This window comes from Eurosta solidaginis, chromosome 3 (assembly GCF_040869045.1).
Source record: "Eurosta solidaginis isolate ZX-2024a chromosome 3, ASM4086904v1, whole genome shotgun sequence".
NCBI lineage: Eukaryota > Metazoa > Arthropoda > Insecta > Diptera > Tephritidae > Eurosta > Eurosta solidaginis.
The window spans coordinates 128,492,032-128,514,395 of NC_090321.1; the positions used below are offsets into that span (position 1 = coordinate 128,492,032).

Consider the following 22,364-nt stretch of genomic DNA (forward strand, 5'->3'; position numbering starts at 1 on the left):
CTCTCAAACTTCTCAGCTGTAACTACAATTGCACGATTTTATACCTTCTCTCATTGCATACTTTCAGGAGTATCTCAGATATATGCATGTGTTTGTGCATTGATTCTCCGCTGCTCGTATACGTACATGGTACATATGTGTAGACGCAATTATTGTTTCGTTTATGTAGATACATAATGATCGATCTATGGATGTGCATAATATCACTGTTTAGCATCGGATTAGGGATAGCAGCACCCCTTAGTTTTGCTAATATTCGTAACAATATTTTCGTACGAATTGGTGTGGCCTACATATTTAATCCGACCTCAAAGGTCAACAGTGGGATTTGTTTTATAAAATCGCTTGAAGAACATTCACTGTTAGGCATTATTCTCAATTACTTTGTTTTCCATTGTGGCTCAAATGGATTTTTTGGCAGAAAATTGTCTACATTTCTTATAAAGCTTTGCACAAATGGTTATTAGAACAAAAAACAAAACTAAACCTGCATGTACATATGTAAGCTCATTTTTCTCATCTACCGTATTATGGGATTTTTTTATGCTATTTTTTCTAATTTTTTAATAAAAAATAAGTTAATTAGGTGGCTGTTATTTTTGGGTCGGGACACACTGATGTAGATAAAACGCATTGGCAAAAGGAATGCATTAGGTATGTCCATTATCATTTGCACAGAAATTTAATGTTAACAAATTTCCAAACCTTTTTTTTGTCAATATCAATTCCTTAATATTTCACTTAGCATTAAGTTTGATAATATAAAAACCATTTAAATTTTCTATTTACATTAAAATTGAAAAAAAGACAACATGCTAATAACACAATAAAAAATTAGCTCTGGCGAATACAATATTGTTGGAACAACACTCTTATAGCTGAGCTATATTAAAATTGTACCGTCTGGTAGTATGAAACACGCCACTGCAGATAATAAGGCCACGAAACCGTAAATATTTAAAGCAATCGATGATGAATTGTAAAAAAGTACTTGAGAGACAAATGGTGTAGCTATAGCGCCAAATCTAGCTATCGAGGAACATCCTCCAACTCCTGTTGAACGTAAACTGTTGGGGTAAATTTCAGGTGTATATATATATGCCGCTTGAAATAATCCGGATATGACGCCTCTGGCGATGAATAGCATGAGCGTGATGTAAATGCGGCTGTAATAGATCAAGAATAAAGGGTTCGTTACATATGTACATTAAGCTTTTCGTTATATGTGTATACTTTTTTTTGTAAATATTAGGTTTGCCGGTCGGAATATAATAAATAATGGTCTGAAAATAAGCCGTGAAAAATTTCACTCGAATTGGACAACTCTTAGAACTGCCACGTTGCATTCGAAAATTTTTAGAAATATATGCATTAAGGGTGCATATAAAATAATTAAAAACGTTAGTTTGCTAATCATTTCCTATGTGCAAAAATCTCAGAGGACTAGATTTTGAATGTAAGAATCATTAAAATCGTATTTGCTCTCAGATTTTACGAAGTTATCGGCTTTCAAAAAGCAAAAAAAACGTAATTTTCGAACTAACCAACAGATTGAACAACATTATAAAGCGATATGTTAGGGCGAAATAAAGATCTTTATTGGGTGATAATCGTTTTCGCAATTCCTTACAAAAAACTGCAGAACTTCGCGTAATCTCAGTCCCAATACACTTTTACTGATATTTACGTGCATAATCTAATGCTCCGGTTTTTTTCCACGTAATAATTGATTAACAAACTAACGTTTATTTATTATTTTGCTGTCTGATTACTTCCTGAATTTTGAATTCTGAAATTTTTTTCAGCCGGGAACACAGCATCGTTTAAAGAAGGCGTTACATCCAATCGAATTATGGAATATGTATAATAACACCAAATTGGGTGAAGTCCTTACAAATAATTTTATCGAAATATGGCACAACGTCATTCGAAGTGCGTCTGGGACACACGCTAACATATTTAATTTCATAAATAAAATAAAAAACGAACATGCAATAGCAGAAACAAAACTGCAGCAATTTTTAGCTGGAGGCTAGCCATATCGGAAACGCAAGATAAAATATAAAGACTTCGTTTTTTTAATATTGTAAATTCATTTGAAAAAGATAAACGTGCTATTTATTGCACACAATTAAAATTTTAGATTTTACTATTTTTTCTTTACACATATATAATTCCTTCCAAATAAATGAACGTTTCAGAATTTTGAGAATTTAATATTTTTCTGTCGTCTGATTACTTTCTAAATTTTGACTTCTGAATTTTGCCTTGTGAAATTTTACTTCTGAATTTTCACTTCTGAAATTTGACTTCTGCAATTTGACTTCTGAAATTGAATTTCTGAGATTTGACTTCTGAGTTTTGACCTCTGAATTTTGTCTTTCTTAAAAAAGGGTTCTGACTGATATTTTCTGAAAAAATGTGTTTCTGAATTTTTGTTTTCTGAATTTATGGGGGAACCATTTTATTTAAACTGCTGCACACTGAATGCGCTGGTTTTAAAAATTTTCAAAGTCGACGTGGCAGTTCTAAGAGTTACCCCATTCGGCTAAAATTTCTTATATCATTTCATAACAATTGGTTTTGTTTTATCGGCCTATAATAGGCCGGAAGGATTCAAAGTTCGAAACGAGCTCAAGGCCAGAACAATCATTTTTTGTAATTATTATTTTTTTTTTAATTTTTCTATAATTGAAAAATTGTATTTTGTTTTTGGAATAGTAAGTAGAAAAATTTCCAGACAACCTGCCATAGCTGCGCAGATAGATCCATTTGGAAGGGTGCTAAGCCTTCATCATCTGTACGCTTTAGGCACGCTGCGCTAACAATTAGCTATACAGCGGGTTTGGTTTGACTTATAAATTGCTAATTCTATTCCTCTTTACCAACTATATTTGATCAGCATTGCGCCATATGTTGCAAGACACTGACAATGTTGGATTTGTTTATTGTCAATTACTTTGTTTGACATTTCTCAAGTGCTGTAAGTTTATTAACAATTGGTTTTGTTTTATCGGCCTATTGATAAGGGATTCAAGGTTCGAAACGAGCTCAAGGCCAGAACAATATTTTTTTGTAATGACTAATGCTTTTTTTTTAATTTTTCTATAACTTAAAAATTGTATTTTGTTTTTGGAATAGTAAGTAGAACATTTTTCAGCCAACCTGCCATAGCTGCGCAGATAGATCTATTTCGAAGGGTGCTAAGCCTTCATCATCAGTACGCCTTAGATACGCTGCGCTAACCATTTAGCTATACAGCGGTGTTTGGTTTGACTTATAAATTGCTACTTCTATTCCTCCTTACCAATTATATTTGATCAGCGTTGCGCCATCTGTTGCAAGACACTGATAATGTTGGATTTGTTTATTGTCAATTACTTTGTTTGACATTTCCCAAGTGCTCTAGGTTTATTAACAATTGTTTTTGTTTCATCGGGCTATTGATAAAGGATTCAAGGTTGGAAACGTGCTCAAGGCCAGAACAATAAGTTTTTGTAATGATTATGGTTTTTTTAATTTTTCTATAATTCCAAAAACAAAATAAAATTTTTCAATTATAGAAAACATTTTTTTAAAAAAAATTATTTTCTGGCCTTGAGCTCGTTTCGAGCCTTGAATCCTTTATCAATAGGCCCATAAAACAAAAACAGTTGTTAATAAGCCTAGAGCACTTGCGAAATGTCAAACAAAGTAATTACCATAAAAAAATTCAATATTATCAGTGTCTTGCAACAGATGGCGCAACGCTGATCAAATATTGGTAAAGAGGAATAGAAGTAGCAATTTGTCAGTCAAACCAAACACCGCTGTATAGCTAAATGGTTAGCGCAGTGTGCTTAAGCGTACTGATGATGAAGGCTTAGCAGCCTTCGAAATGGATCTATCTGCGCAGCTATGGCAGGTTGTCTGGAAAATTTTCAACTTACTATTCCAAAAACAAAATACAATTTCACAATTACAGAAAAATTAAAAAAAAAAACAATAATCATTACAAAAAATGATTGTTCTGGTCTTGAGCTCGTTTCGAACCTTGGATCATTTCATAACTTTTATTTTTATTAGGTCAATGATACCAAACCTTTTATTTAATAATTTGGGAAAAATCTAAACAACCTGGTATTAGGGCGGACAAGGCGCAAGCTGTTTCGATTATACCTTATAAATCTCTTTAAAGCATTTTCTCCCGGGAGTGAGGTTTGAACCGGTACTCATACGGTGGTTGAAGTGTTACAAATGCATTTAGCCACGTCATGCCTTAGTTTTTGTAAACTTTTTCCCAATTGCCTTCCTGGCATATTTTATTCTTTTGCACTGAACATACTTTGTATGTAATCATGTGTTAAAATTATGCTTGTTGTTGGCGGTTCCATAGAAACTGTTTTTTTTGTTATTGTTCTATTTACAGAAATACAAAGAATTAACCAATGGTGTCTATTTGTATGAATTACGCGGGGATAGCCCTAATTGCTTTTAAGTGTATAAAAGCATTTATTTGAAGCCATTTTTATTTCATAATTTATTCAATAACTTGGGGAAAATTTAAAGAACGTGGCATCAGGACGGACAAGGCGACAGCTATTTCGATTATACCTTGTAAATCTCTTCAAAGCCTTTTCTCCCGGGAATGGGATCATGTCTTAGTTGTTGTAAAGTTTCTCCCAATTGCCTTCCTTGCCTATTTTATTATTTTGCACAGTACATGCCTTGTAATTTATGCTTGTTTTTGGCAGTTCCGTAGAAACTAGTATTTTTGTTTTTGTTCTATTTATAGAACTACAAAGAATTAACCAATGTTGTCTATTTGTATGAGTTACGCGGGAATAGCCCTAATTGCTTTTAAGTGTATGAAAGCATTTATTTGAAGCAATTTTTATTTCATAATTTATTTAATGATTTGGGGAAAATATAAAGAACGTGGCATCAGGACGGACAAGGCGACAGCTATTTCGATTATACCTTGTAAATCTCTTCAAAGCCTTTTCTCCCGGGAGTGTGATTTGAAACCGCACTCCTACGATGCACAGTGGCGCCTTTTGAGTTTTTTCTTTGCAACAATCATAACTTTTGAACCAATGAAGATATTTAAAAAATTTTAAATGCAAATGAAAGCTAATTATTTGAAGTTTTATTGTCGTAAAATTCGTCAAAGTCGAAAAATTTTAGAAAAATGCAAAAACAAAATGTTTTTAGTAATTGATATTAGAGAAAAATTGTAAGTTTACCAACGGCGATGGTTACTAGGACATGTTAGGCTTAGCAGCTAAAGGCTTGCACTGATATGAATGTTGGAGATTCGAGCTCAACGCTCAGCTCCCGAAAAGCTAGCTGATGAAGAAGTGAAATTCAGAAACATGTCCTAGTAACCATCGCCGTTTGTAAACTTACAATTTTTCTCTAATATCAATTACAAAAAACCATTGTATAAAGCAATATGAGCAAAGCTCGCTAATTAAATACATATGATCATATTGATATAATAGTAACAGCGGAAGTATTAAAAACAAATACTGTAAAAATCCGAACAAATGTTACTAAGCTTTCAAAAGCGCGCCTAAAAATCATATCCACACCATTAGGAATAAACTACATACAGAGTGTATGTGCCTACATGGTGATCAAAAGGAATATAAACAAAAAGGCAACTCTTAGAGACCAATTGTACAGCGAATAACGGAACATTCATATGGCTTAGCAGCTAAAGGCTTGCACTGATATGAATGTTGGAGATTCGAGTTCAACGCTCAGCTCCCGAAAAGCTAGCTGATGAAGAAGTGAAATTCAGAAACATGTCTAGTAACCATCGCCGTTTGTAAACTTACAATTTTTCTCTAATATCAATTACAAAAAACCATTGTATAAAGCAATATGAGCAAAGCTCGCTAATTAAATACATATGATCAAAATGTTTTTAGTAAAAAATAAAAAAAATAAAATGAGATTTGTCTTATTATGACGTATTTAAGCATTAAATAAGATAAACTAATGATTTCGATAAGATAGCGTGGCACTGCCCACTTATGATAAAAAGTTGTATCTACGTAGTCACGTGATCAATAACTACCAAAATCGATAGATGTATTGTTTCTGTTATATGGCAATACTCTTATAAAGCTCAAATGTCCGTTTTTGGTGCCACAATAACAAGGTGCTTCAAAATTCATCGTAAAATTTTACATGTTTTTTTTTTCATTTACAAGCCAAATATGTATTTTATTAATAACTACAAGTTATTGAAAGTGGTTCAATGAAATTTTATTTGAGCTAAAGATTAAACAGCCAACGAATTTTGGAAAAGGGGAGTGGCAGTGCCCATTTATGCTAAAAATTTGATCTTAGTAATCGCTTTACCAATTTGTACCAAACTCGATAGACGTATCGATTTCTATAAAAATTTAATACTCGTTTGAAGGGGAAATGCCTAAGCTTTAAAATAAATTTGATAAACTTTAAAGAAATGCAATAACGAAAAGTATATATTTATAAATTACTAAATTAATTCATTCTTTTATTTGAAAAAAAAAAATAACTTGTACATAGATATCTTATTTTTCAATAAAGTAACAAAATTGATAAGTAAATCTCTTTCATTGTTGTGATAAGAAGTGAGAAACTTATTTTATCTTAACATAGTCATCGTCACTGGAACATATATCTAACAAAGCAACCATTTCTGAGCTATACGCAGCTGTCAGATCTTTTTGTGTTCTTACATACCTCATAGGTTATATGACTGGATCAGAAGAGATAGCTAACATGTTGAAAAATTCTTCGTTTTGTCTAAATCGTGATACTTGGCAGGTGTTCATACATTTATATCTTTTGTAGTCCTTGTTCTTAAATTCTTGAGCTTCTTCAGACAATTCTCCTAATGGTAAGCACTGGTACTGTATTAAATCTTTTCCATGTGCTAAAATTTTATGTACCGTTGCACAGTGTCGCCTTTGCCGTTAAAGCATGGCAAAAATCAAAAAAAATCATGAAAGCGTTCACTAAATCTACGAATCCAGAGTTTTCCAGGGATCAAGAGAATACAACTGTTTTCTCACAGAAAATTATAGTTTACCAGGTAGAGTCGCACAAAGTTGACCAATTTTCAAAATTGGGAAAAATTTTAAATTTTTCTTCTTTTGGTTGTATTTAAAATGGTTTTGTGACTAAATAAGGCGGCCGGTTGTCGTTTTCTTGTATAGCAATTAAAGATAATTTAATTTAGGATTGAAACAAAAAAAATTGGTTTTTTTTTTGGTAAAAGTTGACGGATATACCTGTTTTTCGAAATGCCTATTTTTAGGCCCTTTTTAAAACCTTGATGGAAAAAACAAAAAAATGGTAAAATATGTGCTCCGTCAAATTAGCAGTAGTTATTTGTGAAATATTCAGTTACCTAAATTCATAAAGTCTACCTGCGTCCAACTGCAACTTCACTTTTTACATCAAATAAAGTTTAACAACCTTGGGCATAAATATGCGCCTGAGCAGGTATATATAATTCAGTACGGCGGTAAGGTTGTTTTTGTTATTGGAACTTGTTAACAACATAAATTTTTTTAGTTACGAATTGTATACCTGAAATTCATTTTAATAATTTGAGTAGGTATATAAAGCTATCCATTATATTATATTGCGTAAGTCAGTATTGCAAAGTAATGCCGATATTTTACCTGGATAAAAAAAAATTACCCAAGCCACGAAAGAAGCAGTTTCTCTAAGTCCCAAAATAACCGAAATATCAGCTGAAATTGAGCTACAGAACCTAATGGAACATACGTCTACACGACTCCTTCAAAGTTTTACTGATGAAAAGTTGAAATCACTGCCAAAGGAGCTAGCATTGATAACTAAGTGGGGCTGTGATGGATCATCAGGACAAAGCGCATATAAACAAAAAATAAATGTAGACGATGAAACAATTACGATAGTAATATGTTTATGGCTTCTATTGTTCCATTACGACTAAAAGATGAAGCTTCAGAATATTGGAAAAATTCACGTCCGTCATCAACTATATTGTGCCGCCCGATATTATTTAAATACGAGGAGGAGTCTTCGGAACTCATAAAAGCTACAGTGAGTGATATAAAAAATCAAGTTGCCAAATTAGAACCAACAATAATTGAAATTGAAGAGGGGAATGTCATTACAATAAAGCATTATTTTCTTCTAACAAAGGTCGATGGAAAAGTTTTGAACTTAATAACAAATACGACATCTACAATGAAATGTCCAAGTTGTAAGAAGAGCCAAAAGGACTTTGAAAATCTTGATGATTCAATAACTGACGAACTAAATTATGAGTATGGAATATCTCCTTTGCATGCTAGGATAAGATGTATGGAATTTGTTTTGATGCTGGCTTATACACTACCACAACAAGGAGAAGTTTTCGACGACAATACAATATGTAAAGAGAAACAAAACAGGAGAAAAAAAAGGACCCGTGGCACCCGAGGACTGCCGCGGTAAAGCTATTGCATATTATCAACTTATGCAATTATAATATTTATGCAACATTTTGTTTTCTTTGATATTAATTCAAGTTTTGTTTTTGATATTAATTCAAGTTAACCTTTTTAAGCGTGGTGACCGATAAGAAAACAAATTTTTTACTTTTATTGAATAAATGAGAAGTTAATATTTAACTTTCACTTCAATTTTAACTTTAACTTTAACTTTAACTTTAACTTTAACTTTAACTCTAACTTTAACTTTAACTTTAACTTTTACTTTAACTTTAACTTTAATTTTAACTTCAACTTTAACTTTAACTCTAACATTAACTTTAACTTTAACTTTAACTTTAACTTTAACTTTAACTACAACTTTAACTTTAGCTTTAACTTTAACTTTAAATTTAATTTAACTTTAACTTTATATTTAACTTTAACTTTAACTTTAACTTTACCTTAACTTTAACTTTAACTTTAATTTTAATTTTAACATTAACTTTAACTTTAACTCTAACATTAACTTTAACTTTAACTTTAACTTTACTTTAACTTTAACTTTAACTTTAACTTTAATTTTAACCTTAACTTTAACTTTAACTTTAACTTTGACTTTAACTTTAACTTTCATTTTTACTTTAACTTTAACTTTATTTTAGCTTTAACTTCAACTTTTGCTTTAACTTTAACATTCACTTTATCTTTAACTTTAACATTAACTTTAACTTTAACTTTAACTTTAATTTCAACCTTAACTTTAACTTTGACTTTAACTTTAACTGTAACTTTAACTTTCATTTTAACTTTAACTTTAACTTTATTTTTAGCTTTAACTTTAACTTTTGCTTTAACTTTAACATTCACTTTAACTTTAACTTCAACTTTAACATTAACATTAACTTTAACTTTAACTTTAATTTTAACCTTAACTTTAACTTTAACTTTAACTTTAACTTTGACTTTAACTTTAACTTTCATTTTAACTTTAACTTTAACTTTATTTTTAGCTTTAACTTTAACTTTTGCTTTAACTTTAACATTCACTTTAACTTTAAATTTGACCTTAACTTTAACTTTAACTTTACTTTAACTTTAACTTTAATTTTAACTTTAACATTAACTTTAACTTTACTTTAACTTTAACTTTAACTTTAATTTTAACTTTAACTTTAACTCTAACTTTAACTTTAACTTTAACTATAACTTTAACTTTACTTTATTAGAACAGTAATACGTAAGTCGTTTTGTTCATCAAATTTAAGTAGATAACTCATCAGTTGTTTGCATCAGAGCGACAATTTTTGAGATAGTTATTAAAACTGTTTAAAGGTTGTCAAACGTTGTTTCTCGTTGTATATCCTTTAATTCTAGAGTTAAATTGATAAATAACGTGTACGAATTTGTTTAACGCATTTGTTTTGGTTACTCGACGTCTCCGTTCTCGTGTAGCCTACATATTGCGTTTTTTTTTAATTTGCTTACCGGGCTAAAGGTTAGCATGCTTAAAATACGTAAGTCGTTTTGTTCATCAAATTTAAGTAGATAACTCATCAGTTGTTTGCATCAGAGCGACAATTTTTGAGATAGTTATTAAAACTGTTTAAAGGTTGTCAAACGTTGTTTCTCGTTGTATATCCTTTAATTCTAGAGTTAGATTGATAAATAACGTGTACGAATTTGTTTAACGCATTTGTTTTGGTTACTCGACGTATCCGTTCTCGTGTAGCCTACATATTGCGTTTTGCTTACCGGGCTAAAGGTTAGCATGTTTAAAATACGTAAGTCGTTTTGTTCAACAAATTTGAGTAGATAACTCATCAGTTGTTTGCATCAGAGCGACAATTTTTGAGATAGTTATTAAAACTGTTTAAAGGGTGTCAAACGTTGTTTCTCGTTGTATATCCTTTAATTCTAGAGTTAAATTGGTAAATAACGTGTACGAATTTGTTTAACGCATTTGTTTTGGTTACTCGATGTCTCCGTTCTCGTGTAGCCTACATATTGCGTTTTTTTTTTAATTTGCTTACCGGGCTAAAGGTTAGCATGTTTAAAATACGTAAGTCGTTTTGTTCATCAAATTTAAGTAGATAACTCATCAGTTGTTTGCATCAGAGCGACAATTTTTGAGATAGTTATTAAAACTGTTTAAAGGTTGTCAAATGTTGTTTCTCGTTGTATATCCTTTAATTCTAGAGTTAAATTGATAAATAACGTATACGAATTTGTTTAACGCATTTGTTTTGGTTACTCGACGTCTCCGTTCTCGTGTAACCTACATATTGCGTTTTTTTTTAATTTGCTTACCGGGCTAAAGGTTAGCATGTTTAAAATACGAAAGTCGTTTTGTTCAACAAATTTGAGTAAATATCTCATCAGTTGTTTGCATCAGAGCGACAATTTTTGAGATAGTTATTAAAACTGTTTAAAGGGTGTCAAACGTTGTTTCTCGTTGTATATCCTTTAATTCTAGAGTTAAATTGATAAATAACGTATACGAATTTGTTTAACGCATTTGTTTTGGTTACTCGACGTCTCCGTTCTCGTGTAACCTACATATTGCGTTTTTTTTTTAATTTGCTTACCGGGCTAAAGGTTAGCATGTTTAAAATACGAAAGTCGTTTTGTTCAACAAATTTGAGTAGATAACTCATCAGTTGTTTGCATCAGAGCGACAATTTTTGAGATAGTTATTAAAACTGTTTAAAGGGTGTCAAACGTTGTTTCTCGTTGTATATCCTTTAATTCTAGAGTTAAATTGGTAAATAACGTGTACGAATTTGTTTAACGCATTTGTTTTGGTTACTCGACGTCTCCGTTCTCGTGTAGCCTACATATTGCGTTTTTTTTTAATTTGCTTACCGGGCTAAAGGTTAGCATGTTTAAAATACGTAAGTCGTTTTGTTCAACAAATTTGAGTAGATAACTCAGCAGTTGTTTGCATCAGAGCGACAATTTTTGAGATAGTTATTAAAACTGTTTAAAGGTTGTCAAACGTTGTTTCTCGTTGTATATCCTTTAATTCTAGAGTTAAATTGATAAATAACGTGTACGAATTTGTTTAACGCATTTGTTTTGGTTACTCGACGTCTCCGTTCTCGTGTAACCTACATATTGCGTTTTTTTTTTAATTTGCTTACCGGGCTAAAGGTTAGCATGCTTAAAATACGTAAGTCGTTTTGTTCAACAAATTTAAGTAGATAACTCATCAGTTGTTTGCATCAGAGCGATAATTTTTGAGATAGTTATTAAAACTGTTTAAAGGTTGTCAAACGTTGTTTCTCGTTGTATATCCTTTAATTCTAGAGTTAAATTGATAAATAACGTGTACGAATTTGTTTAACGTATTTGTTTTGGTTACTCGAAGTCTCCGTTCTCGTGTAGCCTACATATTGCGTTTTTTTTTTAATTTGCTTACCGGGCTAAAGGTTAGCATGTTTAAAATACGTAAGTCGTTTTGTTCAACAAATTTAAGTAGATAACTCATCAGTTGTTTGCATCAGAGCTACAATTTTTGAGATAGTTATTAAAACTGTTTAAAGGTTGTCAAACGTTGTTTCTCATTGTATATCCTTTAATTCTAGAGTTAAATTGATAAATAACGTGTACGAATTTGTTTAACGCATTTGTTTTGGTTACTCGAAGTCTCCGTTCTCGTGTAGCCTACATATTGCGTTTTTTTTTAATTTGTTTACCGGGCTAAAGGTTAGCATGTTTAAAATACGTAAGTCGTTTTGTTCAACAAATTTGAGTAGATAACTCAGCAGTTGTTTGCATCAGAGCGACAATTTTTGAGATAGTTATTAAAACTGTTTAAAGGTTGTCAAACGTTGTTTCTCGTTGTATATCCTTTAATTCTAGAGTTAAATTGATAAATAACGTGTACGAATTTGTTTAACGCATTTGTTTTGGTTACTCGACGTCTCCATTCTCGTGTAGCCTTCATATTGCGTTTTTTTTTTTAATTTGCTTACCGGGCTAAAGGTTAGCATGCTTAAAATACGTAAGTCGTTTTGTTCAACAAATTTAAGTAGATAACTCATCAGTTGTTTGCATCAGAGCGACAATTTTTGAGATAGTTATTAAAACTGTTTAAAGGTTGTCAAACGTTGTTTCTCGTTGTATATCCTTTAATTCTAGAGTTAAATTGATAAATAGCGTGTACGAATTTGTTTAACGCATTTGTTTTGGTTACTCGACGTCTCCGTTCTCGTGTAGCCTACATATTGCGTTTTTTTTTTAATTTGCTTACCGGGCTAAAGGTTAGCATGTTTAAAATACGTAAGTCGTTTTGTTCATCAAATTTAAGTAGATAACTCATCAGTTGTTTGCATCAGAGCGACAATTTTTGAGATAGTTATTAAAACTGTTTAAAGGTTGTCAAACGTGGTTTCTCGTTGTATATAAAAAACTTTACTTTAACTTTAACTTTAACTTTTACTTTTACTTTTACTTTAACTTTAACTTTAACTTTAACTTTAACTTTAACTTTAACTTTAACTTTGACTTTGACTTTAACTTTAACTTTCATTTTAACTTTAACTTTAACTTTATTTTTAGTTTTAACTTTAACTTTTGCTTTAACTTTAACACTCACTTTAACTTTAACTTTGACCTTAACTTTAACTTTAACTTTAACTTTAACTTTAATTTTAACCTTAACTTTAACTTTAACTTTAACTTTAACTTTGACTTTAACTTTCATTTTAACTTTAACTTTAACTTTATTTTTAGCTTTAACTTTAACTTTTGCTTTAACTTTAACTTTAACTTTAAGATTCACTTTAACTATAACTTTAACTTTAACATTAACTTTAACTTTAACTTAAACTTTAACTTTAACTTTAACTTTAACTTTAGCTTTAACTTTAACTTTACTTTAACTTTAATTTTAACTTTAATTTTAACTTTAATTTTAACTTTAACATTAACTTTAACTTTTACTTTAACTTTTACTTTTACTTTAACTTTAACTTTAATTTTAACTTTAACTTTAACTTTGACTTTAACTTTAACTTTCATTTTAACTTTAACTTTAACTTTATTTTTAGCTTTAACTTTAACTTTTGCTTTAACTTTAACATTCACTTTAACTTTAACTTTAACATTAACTTTAACTTTAGCTTTAACTTTAACTTTATTTTTAGCTTTAACTTTAACTTTAACTTTAACTTTAACTTGAACTTTAACTTTAACATTAACTTTAACTTTAACTTTATCTTTAACTTTAACTTTAACTTTAACTTTAACTTTAACTTTAACTTTAACTTTAACTTTAACTTCAACTTTAACTTTAACTTTAACCTTAACTTTAACTTTAACTTTAACTTTCACTTTAACTTTAACTTTATTTTTAACTTTAACTTTCGCTTTAACTTTAACATTCACTTTAACTTTATGATCCGGGGTGGGCGTGAGCTTAGCACCTGCTAACAAGCCAACCTAATATAAACAAGTAAGGAAGGTTAAGTTCGGGTGTAACCGAACATTACATACTCAGTTGAGAGCTATGGTGACAACATAAGGGAAAATAACCATGTAGGAAAATGAACCGAGGGAAAACCTGAAATATGTTTGTATGACATGTGTATCAAATGAAAGGCATTAAAGAGTATTTTATGAGGGAGTGGGCCATAGTTCTATAGGTGGACGCCGTTTAGGGATATAGCCATAAAGGTGGATCAGGGTTGACTCTAGAATGCGTTTGTACGATATGGGTATCAAATGAAAGGTGTTAATGAGTATTTTAAAAGGGAGTAATCCTTAGTTCCATAGGTGGACGCCGTTTCGAGATATCGCCAAAAAGGTGGACCAGGGGTGACTCTAGAATGTGTTTGTACGATATGGGTATCAAATTATAGGTATTAGTGAGGGTTTTAAAAGGGAATGGTGGTTGTTGTATAGGTGGTCGCCTTTTCGAGATATCGCCATAAAGGTGGACCAGGGGTGACTCTAGAATGAGTTTGTACGATATGGGTATCAAATGGAAGGTGTTAATGAGTATTTTAAAATGGAGTAATCCTTAGTTCCATAGGTGTACGCCGTTTCGAGATATCGCCATAAAGGTGGACCAGGGGTGACCCTAGAATTGGTTTGTTCAATATGGGTATCAAACGAATGGTGTTAATGAGTATTTTAAAAGGGAGTGGGCCTTAGTTCTATAGGTGGATGCCGTTTCGAAATATCGCCATAAAGGTGGACCAGGGGTGACTCTAGAATGTGTTTGTACGATATGGGTATCAAATTAAAGGTATTAATGAGGGTTTTAAAAGGGAGTGGTGGTTGTTGTATAGGTGGTCGCCTTTTCGAGATATCGCCATAAAGGTGGACCAGGGGTGACTCTAGAATGCGTTTGTACGATATGGGTATCAAATGAAAGGTGTTAATGAGTATTTTAAAACGGAGTAATCCTTAGTTCCATAGGTGGACGCCGTTTCGAGATATCGCCATAAAGGTGGACCAGGGGTGACCCTAGAATTTGTTTGTACAATATGGGTATCAAAAGAAAGGCGTTAGTGAGTATTTTAAAAGGGAGTGGGCCTTAGTTCTATAGGTGTACGCCTTTTCGAGGTATCGCAATAAAGGTGGACCAGGGGTGACTCTAGACTTTGTTTGTACGATAGGGTATCAAATGAAAGGTTTTAATGAGTATTTTAAAAGGACGTGGGACTTAGTTCTATAGGTGGACGCCTTTTCGAGATATCGCCATAAAGGTGGACCAGGGGTGACTCTAGAATAAGTTTGTACGATATGGGTATCAAATTAAAGGTATTAATGAGAGTTTTAAAAGTGAGTGGTGGTAGTTGTATATGTGAAGGCATTTTCCAGATATCGACCAAAATTTGGACCAGGGTGACCCAGAACATCATCTGTTGGATACCGCTAATTTATTTATATATGTAGTACCTGCCAAGATTTTAAGGGTTTTTTATTTCGCCCTGCAGAACTTTTTTAATTTTCTTCTACTTAATATGGTAGGGGTCACAACCATTTTATAAAGTTTTTTCTAAAGTTATATTTCGCGTCAATAAAACAATCCAATTACCTTACCATGTTTCATCCCTTTTTTCGTATTTGGTATAGAATTATGGCATTTTTTTCATTTTTCGTAATTTTCGATATCGAAAAAGTGGGCGTGGTCATAGTCGGATTTCGTTCATTTTTCATACCAAGATAAAGTGAGTTTAAGTAAGCACGTGAACTAAGTTCATTAAAGATATGTCCTTCTCCGATTGTGCTAATTTTTATTGAGCGTACATATAGTAATAGCAGTAACGTTCCTGCCAAAGTTCATCATGATATCTTCAACGGCTGCCAAATTACAGCTTGCAAAACTTCTAAATTACCTTCTTTTAAAAGTGGGCGGTGCCACGCCCATAGTCCAAAATTTTACTAATTTTCTATTCTGCGTCATAAGTTCAACTCATCTACCAAGTTTCGTCGCTTTATCTGTCTTTTGTAATGAATTATCGCACTTTTTCGGTTTTTCGAAATTTTCGATATCGAAAAAGTGGGCGTGGTTATAGTCCGATATCGTTCATTTTAAATAGCGATCTGAGATGAGTGCTCAGGAATCTACATACCAAATTTCATCAAGATACCTCAAAATTTACTCAAGTTATCGTGTTAACGGACGGACGGACGGACGGACGGACATGGCTCAATCAAATTTTTTTTCCATCCTGATTATTTTGATATATTGAAGTCTATATCTATCTCGATCCTTTATATATGTACAACAAACCGTTATCCAATCAAACTTAATATACTCTGTGAGCTCTGTGTCTCATGCACATACAACTTGTATGAGCGCAACTCAAATTGAATTTGCTGCGTGAAAACCTAACTCGATTTCCAATTTTTGTTCGGCGTGACATTTAGATTTGACGTTTCCACACATGCTTTACATTATCGCAACGCATGCTTATTTCGGTTAGGGCATAGCGGAATGATACAGGTGGCAGCATGGTGACATACCTACAAACATAAATAAAAATTCCATGTACTTTGTTTTTGTAAATTCGATGGACAAATGTCAAAATCGTACTGCGCCGGAAGTTGACGTATCAAATCAAATAAAAAAAGTTTATAATTAGCTGTTCCATGCTGCCACCTTGTATCGTTGGGCCATGGGTTAGGGCAAAAAACGTCGGTTGTTTGCGTCTTAGATGACTTGATACGAAACATTTGTATACGCTCTCAATTTTTCGCTCTCACGAGGGATTTATCTCAAATTTGAGCTGGCAACAATAACAGATAAATCCCTCGCGCCAGCTGAACCGGGTGCCAGAACAAAAAATGTGCCAGCTAAAATGAAAAACGGGCCAAAAATTTCGGTAAAATTTAGTTTGACCTACAACTGTAGAATAGCGTTCAAAAATTATGGGAAAAAGGATAAAAATACTTGTTTTAGTGTAAATAGTATAAGTTCGAAGCGAAGGGTAAATATTATTTCCCATTCAGAAGTTATCACTAAAAACATGTTTTGTAAATATGAAGTCCCGATGCAACCAGTCCATTTCGATCACAGAACCTGGAACGTCAGACATGTAGGATAAGCGCTATCCACTAAATAAAGTTAACTATTATGTCTTAGGTCCAATTTACTGAAATTTCAAAAGAATATATGGGTTTCCCTTTGAGTTAAATGCGTTACAATATTTGACTAATTAATTTAATAAAAATGTAAATTTTACTTAAATTTTTCTTTAATTGACTTTAGCTAGTCGTATTATTGTAAAATAAGTTTAAAGAAATGAATATCTTTCGGCTATCATTTTATTAAATGATTGAAACTATAATCGCCGAAATGTATGTCTAAAATCCCCATATTCAGATCTATTAATTTTTGTTTGGAGTGGCATCATTGACAAATGTTATAAAAAATGTGCATTTTGACAGCGCTCTCTCCAAACAAAGAGCTAACGATTTGGCTGCAGGTGTTGTGTTCGGGCGAAGAGACCGAGTCTCCGCTCCGGTTCGGTAGATTCGAGCTGGACGAAGAGGCCCAGTCTCCGTTCCAGCATCTGACGCATATAACGATATGGAGTCGTCAATCCGCTCACGGGGTGATTCCAGCTCCTCCTCAACTTGTACACTCCATGGCTTGGAGCGGGCTTCGTGGAGTAGCTGTTCCTCTTCATCAATCGAGGAGATGTGAAGCATCGTGTGATGTTTTTCGCCGCATTTTTTACATCGGCCTTGGCTTGGGCACGCGTTAGAGCGGTGGTCTAGAGCCAAGCAATTTCCACAGCAGCTCCCGCGGATCGCAAAGTAAGGACGCTCCTCGGGTTTTTTGACCCGAAAGATGGGGCACAGGCGTATGGGATGTTGCTTAAAACAAGCGCGGCATTCCGACGTATAACGCATGACGTTCTTGGAAGCGTTTCGTTGCATAGCGGCAAAGCGACCCATTTTTCTGAAAGAAATGCAATATGTTTGACTGGGTCGAGTCCTTCTCGAAAATGCGGGGGCGAGTGGTCCCTAATTGTATTATTGGGGATTTGGGACATTTTATTAGCGCGCGCATAAGGGGAAACATCTGTCGCTGCATAAAAAAAATATTCATATGTGGCGTGCATTATGTGCATGGCCTCTTTCCCCGCACGTTATGTACCTGGGTCTTCTGTGCCTTATTTTGTTTATTTTGTGTCACCCGGTAGCGTTTTAGTTGGCCACGGGCACACTAGTGCTGCAGAAAATGAGCATTTCCGATTTTCGGTTCACACATTCTGGTGCCGAACCGGGTAGAAAGTGTATAGGGTGGGTTCTTTTGAGTCGCTGTTCACACATTCTGGTGCCGAACCGGGTAGAAAGTGTATAGCGTGGGTTCTTTTGAGTCGCTGTTATTTGTGTTTTTGGTGCTAAAACCCAACAATTTCCCTGCCCGCCACAAAAAAAAAATGTTTGGACAGCAAAATTGTATGCGATGTAAAGAAAAAATAAAAAAAATGTTCCTTTTGGATGAGGAGAATCATTTGTAGAATGTGTCATTTTCCTCTTTTTGTATTACCTTTCGGTTATTTATTCAACCTTTCCCCAAGTACGCTTGTAGTCCTGTTTAATTGATGGCCTTTAGCAAATGGCACGGTTCCCTAAGGGTGTTTGGCTCCTGTACCGATTTTTCGGAAACGGGTTCTTCGGTACCCGTTTGCATCATTTTATGCATCCCTAATATAATGTACATTTAAAACTCGGCATATATATGTACATACGTTGGTATAAGTATATGGGCAGTCAGTGCACGGACTTTACCGCATTGGTAGTTTGACCAACCTTTTTGACCCATTTTTCATTTTCTACTACTTTTACGACTTCTGCTACCAAAACTTAGATTCTACCAATATTTCAGTATTTTCGCACTGAAAACGTATACTACTACAGTGATGAATTGCCGAGCCCACCCAACTAATATTAGGAGGCGATACTGACCAAATCAGTCAATTTTGACAAATTTGTGAATAACTTAAACAGGAATTGAATTTTTTTTTGATTAGAGAAATATAGTAACTGATCACGCGAGTATTTACTGCGTTATTTTTTCTCAATTTTTTTTTTTTTTTTTTTTTTTTTGTGAAGAGTTTGACGACAATAAAAAGTTTTACGTAAACGATAACCTGCCGAAATCGGTTATTTTGCGGCAGTATTTTTGGCACCTTGGGAAATTGTTGTGGTAGGTAGACGTTTTGGGATTTGATGTATTTGGTGATTTGTTTGTTTTACGATAAATTGGGAATTTTTTGGTACCAATATAAACCGCAGTTATTGTTTTCATGAAACTTCTACTACCATTTTCCGTCTCCCAACATTTTGCCTTTAAAAAAAGTCCGTGCACTGGTAGATATTTACTAGCAGCAAAGACAAAAAAATTGTGCACATGCATACACACCCGTGTACAGAATGTAAATTCCTCTGAATTGAAGCAAACGGGACTAATCGAAAGGTTTATTCCGTTGCTTCATTCTTTCATTTTTACGCATGATGGAGTGCAGTTGTGAATTTGTAGTTTTAAATAATCAGGAGTTAATATTATTTTAGACCCAAAATGGCTCAAAATGAGTTCAAAACATTCAATGTTATTTGTTGTTAATTGGTGTTTTAGCTCACTTCATACTTCCTGAATAATAAATAAAATGTCGACAGACAAGCTGGAATACGATTCTACGTTAGGTGGGCCTGTGACGTTGCCGACTCATGTTTCAACGTTTCGCTATGCAGCCAATGTTGTACAGGAGATGCGGCAGCTTATTGAAGAAGTACGCAATCCAGCCAGTCGTAAACTGGTTTTCCAAACACTGCCTAAGAACATGCGTCGACGAGCTATGTCTCATCACCCAAAGCGTCTACCTCGTAAATATCGTGCAGCGCACCGGTCTCAAATCGCCAAAGCTGCATCAAAACCTAAGGAGCAAAGATGCCTACAGTTTATGACTAAAAATTTAGCATTTCAACGTATTATGCTATATAGAAACCCAATATTGAACTGAGTAACTTAAAGGATGCTATGAACCGTTTTCGTCTCACTAGACACCTGTCACAAAGTGTACTTAACAAGGCGTTCAAACCAAATCGTTAAAAGAACACACTCGAAATAATTGGCTGCATACGCTGCTTGAAGAAAATTCCGATTTCCAGAGTGCTAATAAAAATCAAATTGAATTCTTGCAAAATTGTATTGAATTGCGTTCGCCTGGTGAATTACTTTCAAACATGATATTGTCACTAAACGTTGAAGATCCACGTTTGCAACGACGCGTACAAAGCCGTACCTGAGTTAACAACAAGCCAAACCAATTTAGATTTCATACTAACAATGCCAGAAAATTCAGCTCATAGTCCATTATGGAATGATGATATTCGCAATGGTTTATGTAAAAGTATGATAAAACCTAGTGACTATAGTCAGCTCCGTGCTAAGCATGCCGCAGTACCGGGCGTGCGTTGTCAATTCGAAGAAGAAATGCAGGCAGTGCCAGTAATGCTTATACAGCGACCTGGTTCACAATGCTCACAATATAAACGTTTAGGATACGGGTGTGGTTGGGATATAATAGCGCCCGCTATGGAATACACCAGAGCTGTGCACTAATGAATAAACTTGTTGGTAACAGGGCTGCAGGTAAGCGTAAATTTTTATAAATGGATGAAAATGTTAAAATTGTTCCGCTTTTCAGCCGACCCTGTAGGTAGGGCGTTTTAGAAGCGGCAGCCAGGGTAGGCTGATATTATATTAAATTCAGCAGTCTACTTGGTTTCTTATTAGGCAAAAAAAAATGTCAGCCACAATCGCATTTTCGTACTGGATTTCGTTCACATTGAAAAACTGAAAACTACAACTTTGAAAATATTTCGAACATTTTTAGAAGTTATAAACATTTAAGTTTTCCTCAATAAATTTTGGTTATTAATTTCTTCGTAATCGACAATAGCAATAGTACATATTTTACGACACTGACCTCATAACTGGACTATTATGTACCTATCGACGATGGAGTGGAAGATCACCCTCTCTCGGTTATAGGTTTGGCACTCTATCTCAGTAAACTTTTGAAGAACGCTCTTATGTTCAACATTTAAAAAACATGGCTTATTACTATAAGTATAAGACGAGTCATGTTATAAAAGTTACTCATTTCATGAGCGTAAGAAAAATTTTTCGGTACGCAAAAGTAAGAAATGCAAATTTTTTTTTTTTAATTGTTGACACTCAAAATTTTTCTAACAACTCCCAGATTTGACAGTTTTGAAATTTGCGCTATTGAAAATTTTGATCAGAATTTTCTTCTGCGAACAAAAATAATTCCATACAAATAGTTCGAACATCTCGAAATAGCATACAATGGAAATTTTGGCGTATGAAGCCATAACATTTTTAGTTTGGTGTAAAATAAAATTTTTTTTTTTTTTGTAACTCGCACGTGCCTTATTTAATAATTTAATAATTTGGGAAAAATTTAAAAAACGTGACATCAGGACGGACAAGGCGACAGCTGTTTCCATTATACCTTGTAAATCTCTTCAAAGCCTTTTCTCCCGGGAGTGGGAGTCGAACTCGCACTCCTACGATAGTTGAAATGGTTGTAAACGCATTCAGCTACGTCATGCCTGTTGTAAAGTTCTTCCCAATTGCCTTCTTTTTGCATATTTTAATCTTTTACACATTGCATACTTCGTATGCAATTATGTGTTAAAGCTATGCTTGGTACGGCGGTTTTCAAAGAAACTTTGGTTTTTGTTGCTGTTTTCGTTCTATTTATAGAACTACAACGAATTAACCAATTTTGTCTGTTTGTATGATTTTAATGATCGGGGATTGCCCATATTGCTTTTTCAAATGTATGAAAACATTTATTTGAAGCAATTTTTTAATTTTATAATTTATTTAATAATTTGGGAAATATTTAAACAACGTGACATCAGGACGGACAAGGCGACAGCTGTTTCGATTATACCTTGTAAATCTCTTCAAAGCCTTTTCTCCCGGGAGTGGGAGTCGAACTCGCACTCCTACGATAGTTGAAATGGTTGTAAACGCATTCAGCTACGTCATGCCTGTTGTAAAGTTCTTCCCAATTGCCTTCTTTTTGCATATTTTAATCTTTTACACATTGCATACTTCGTATGCAATTATGTGTTAAAGCTATGCTTGGTACGGCGGTTTTCAAAGAAACTTTGGTTTTTGTTGCTGTTTTCGTTCTATTTATAGAACTACAACGAATTAACCAATTTTGTCTGTTTGTATGATTTTAATGATCGGGGATTGCCCATATTGCTTTTTCAAATGTATGAAAACATTTATTTGAAGCAATTTTTTAATTTTATAATTTATTTAATAATTTGGGAAAAATTTAAACAACGTGACATCAGGACGGACAAGGCGACAGCTGTTTCGATTATACCTTGTAAATCTCTTCAAAGCCT

At 33.3% G+C, this 22,364-nt stretch overlaps 1 protein-coding gene across 7 annotated transcripts in view; it reads right to left on the bottom strand.

Annotated features, from left to right (window-relative positions):
• Window positions 1-703: 703 nt before the first annotated feature.
• Window positions 704-22,364, bottom strand: part of LOC137244275 (synaptic vesicle 2-related protein) — a 2,198,928-nt gene continuing 2,177,267 nt past the window's right edge. For 3 of the 7 annotated variants that reach the window (XM_067773022.1, XM_067773025.1, XM_067773026.1), the window contains exon 11: window positions 707-1,166. In XM_067773022.1, coding sequence (XP_067629123.1) covers window positions 884-1,166 — 283 coding nt within the window. In that variant the 3' untranslated portion in view covers window positions 707-883. Of the gene's footprint in view, window positions 1,167-22,364 lie in introns of all 7 variants that reach the window. The other 4 variants (XM_067773028.1, XM_067773020.1, XM_067773024.1 and 1 more) reach the window with 4 other exon arrangements.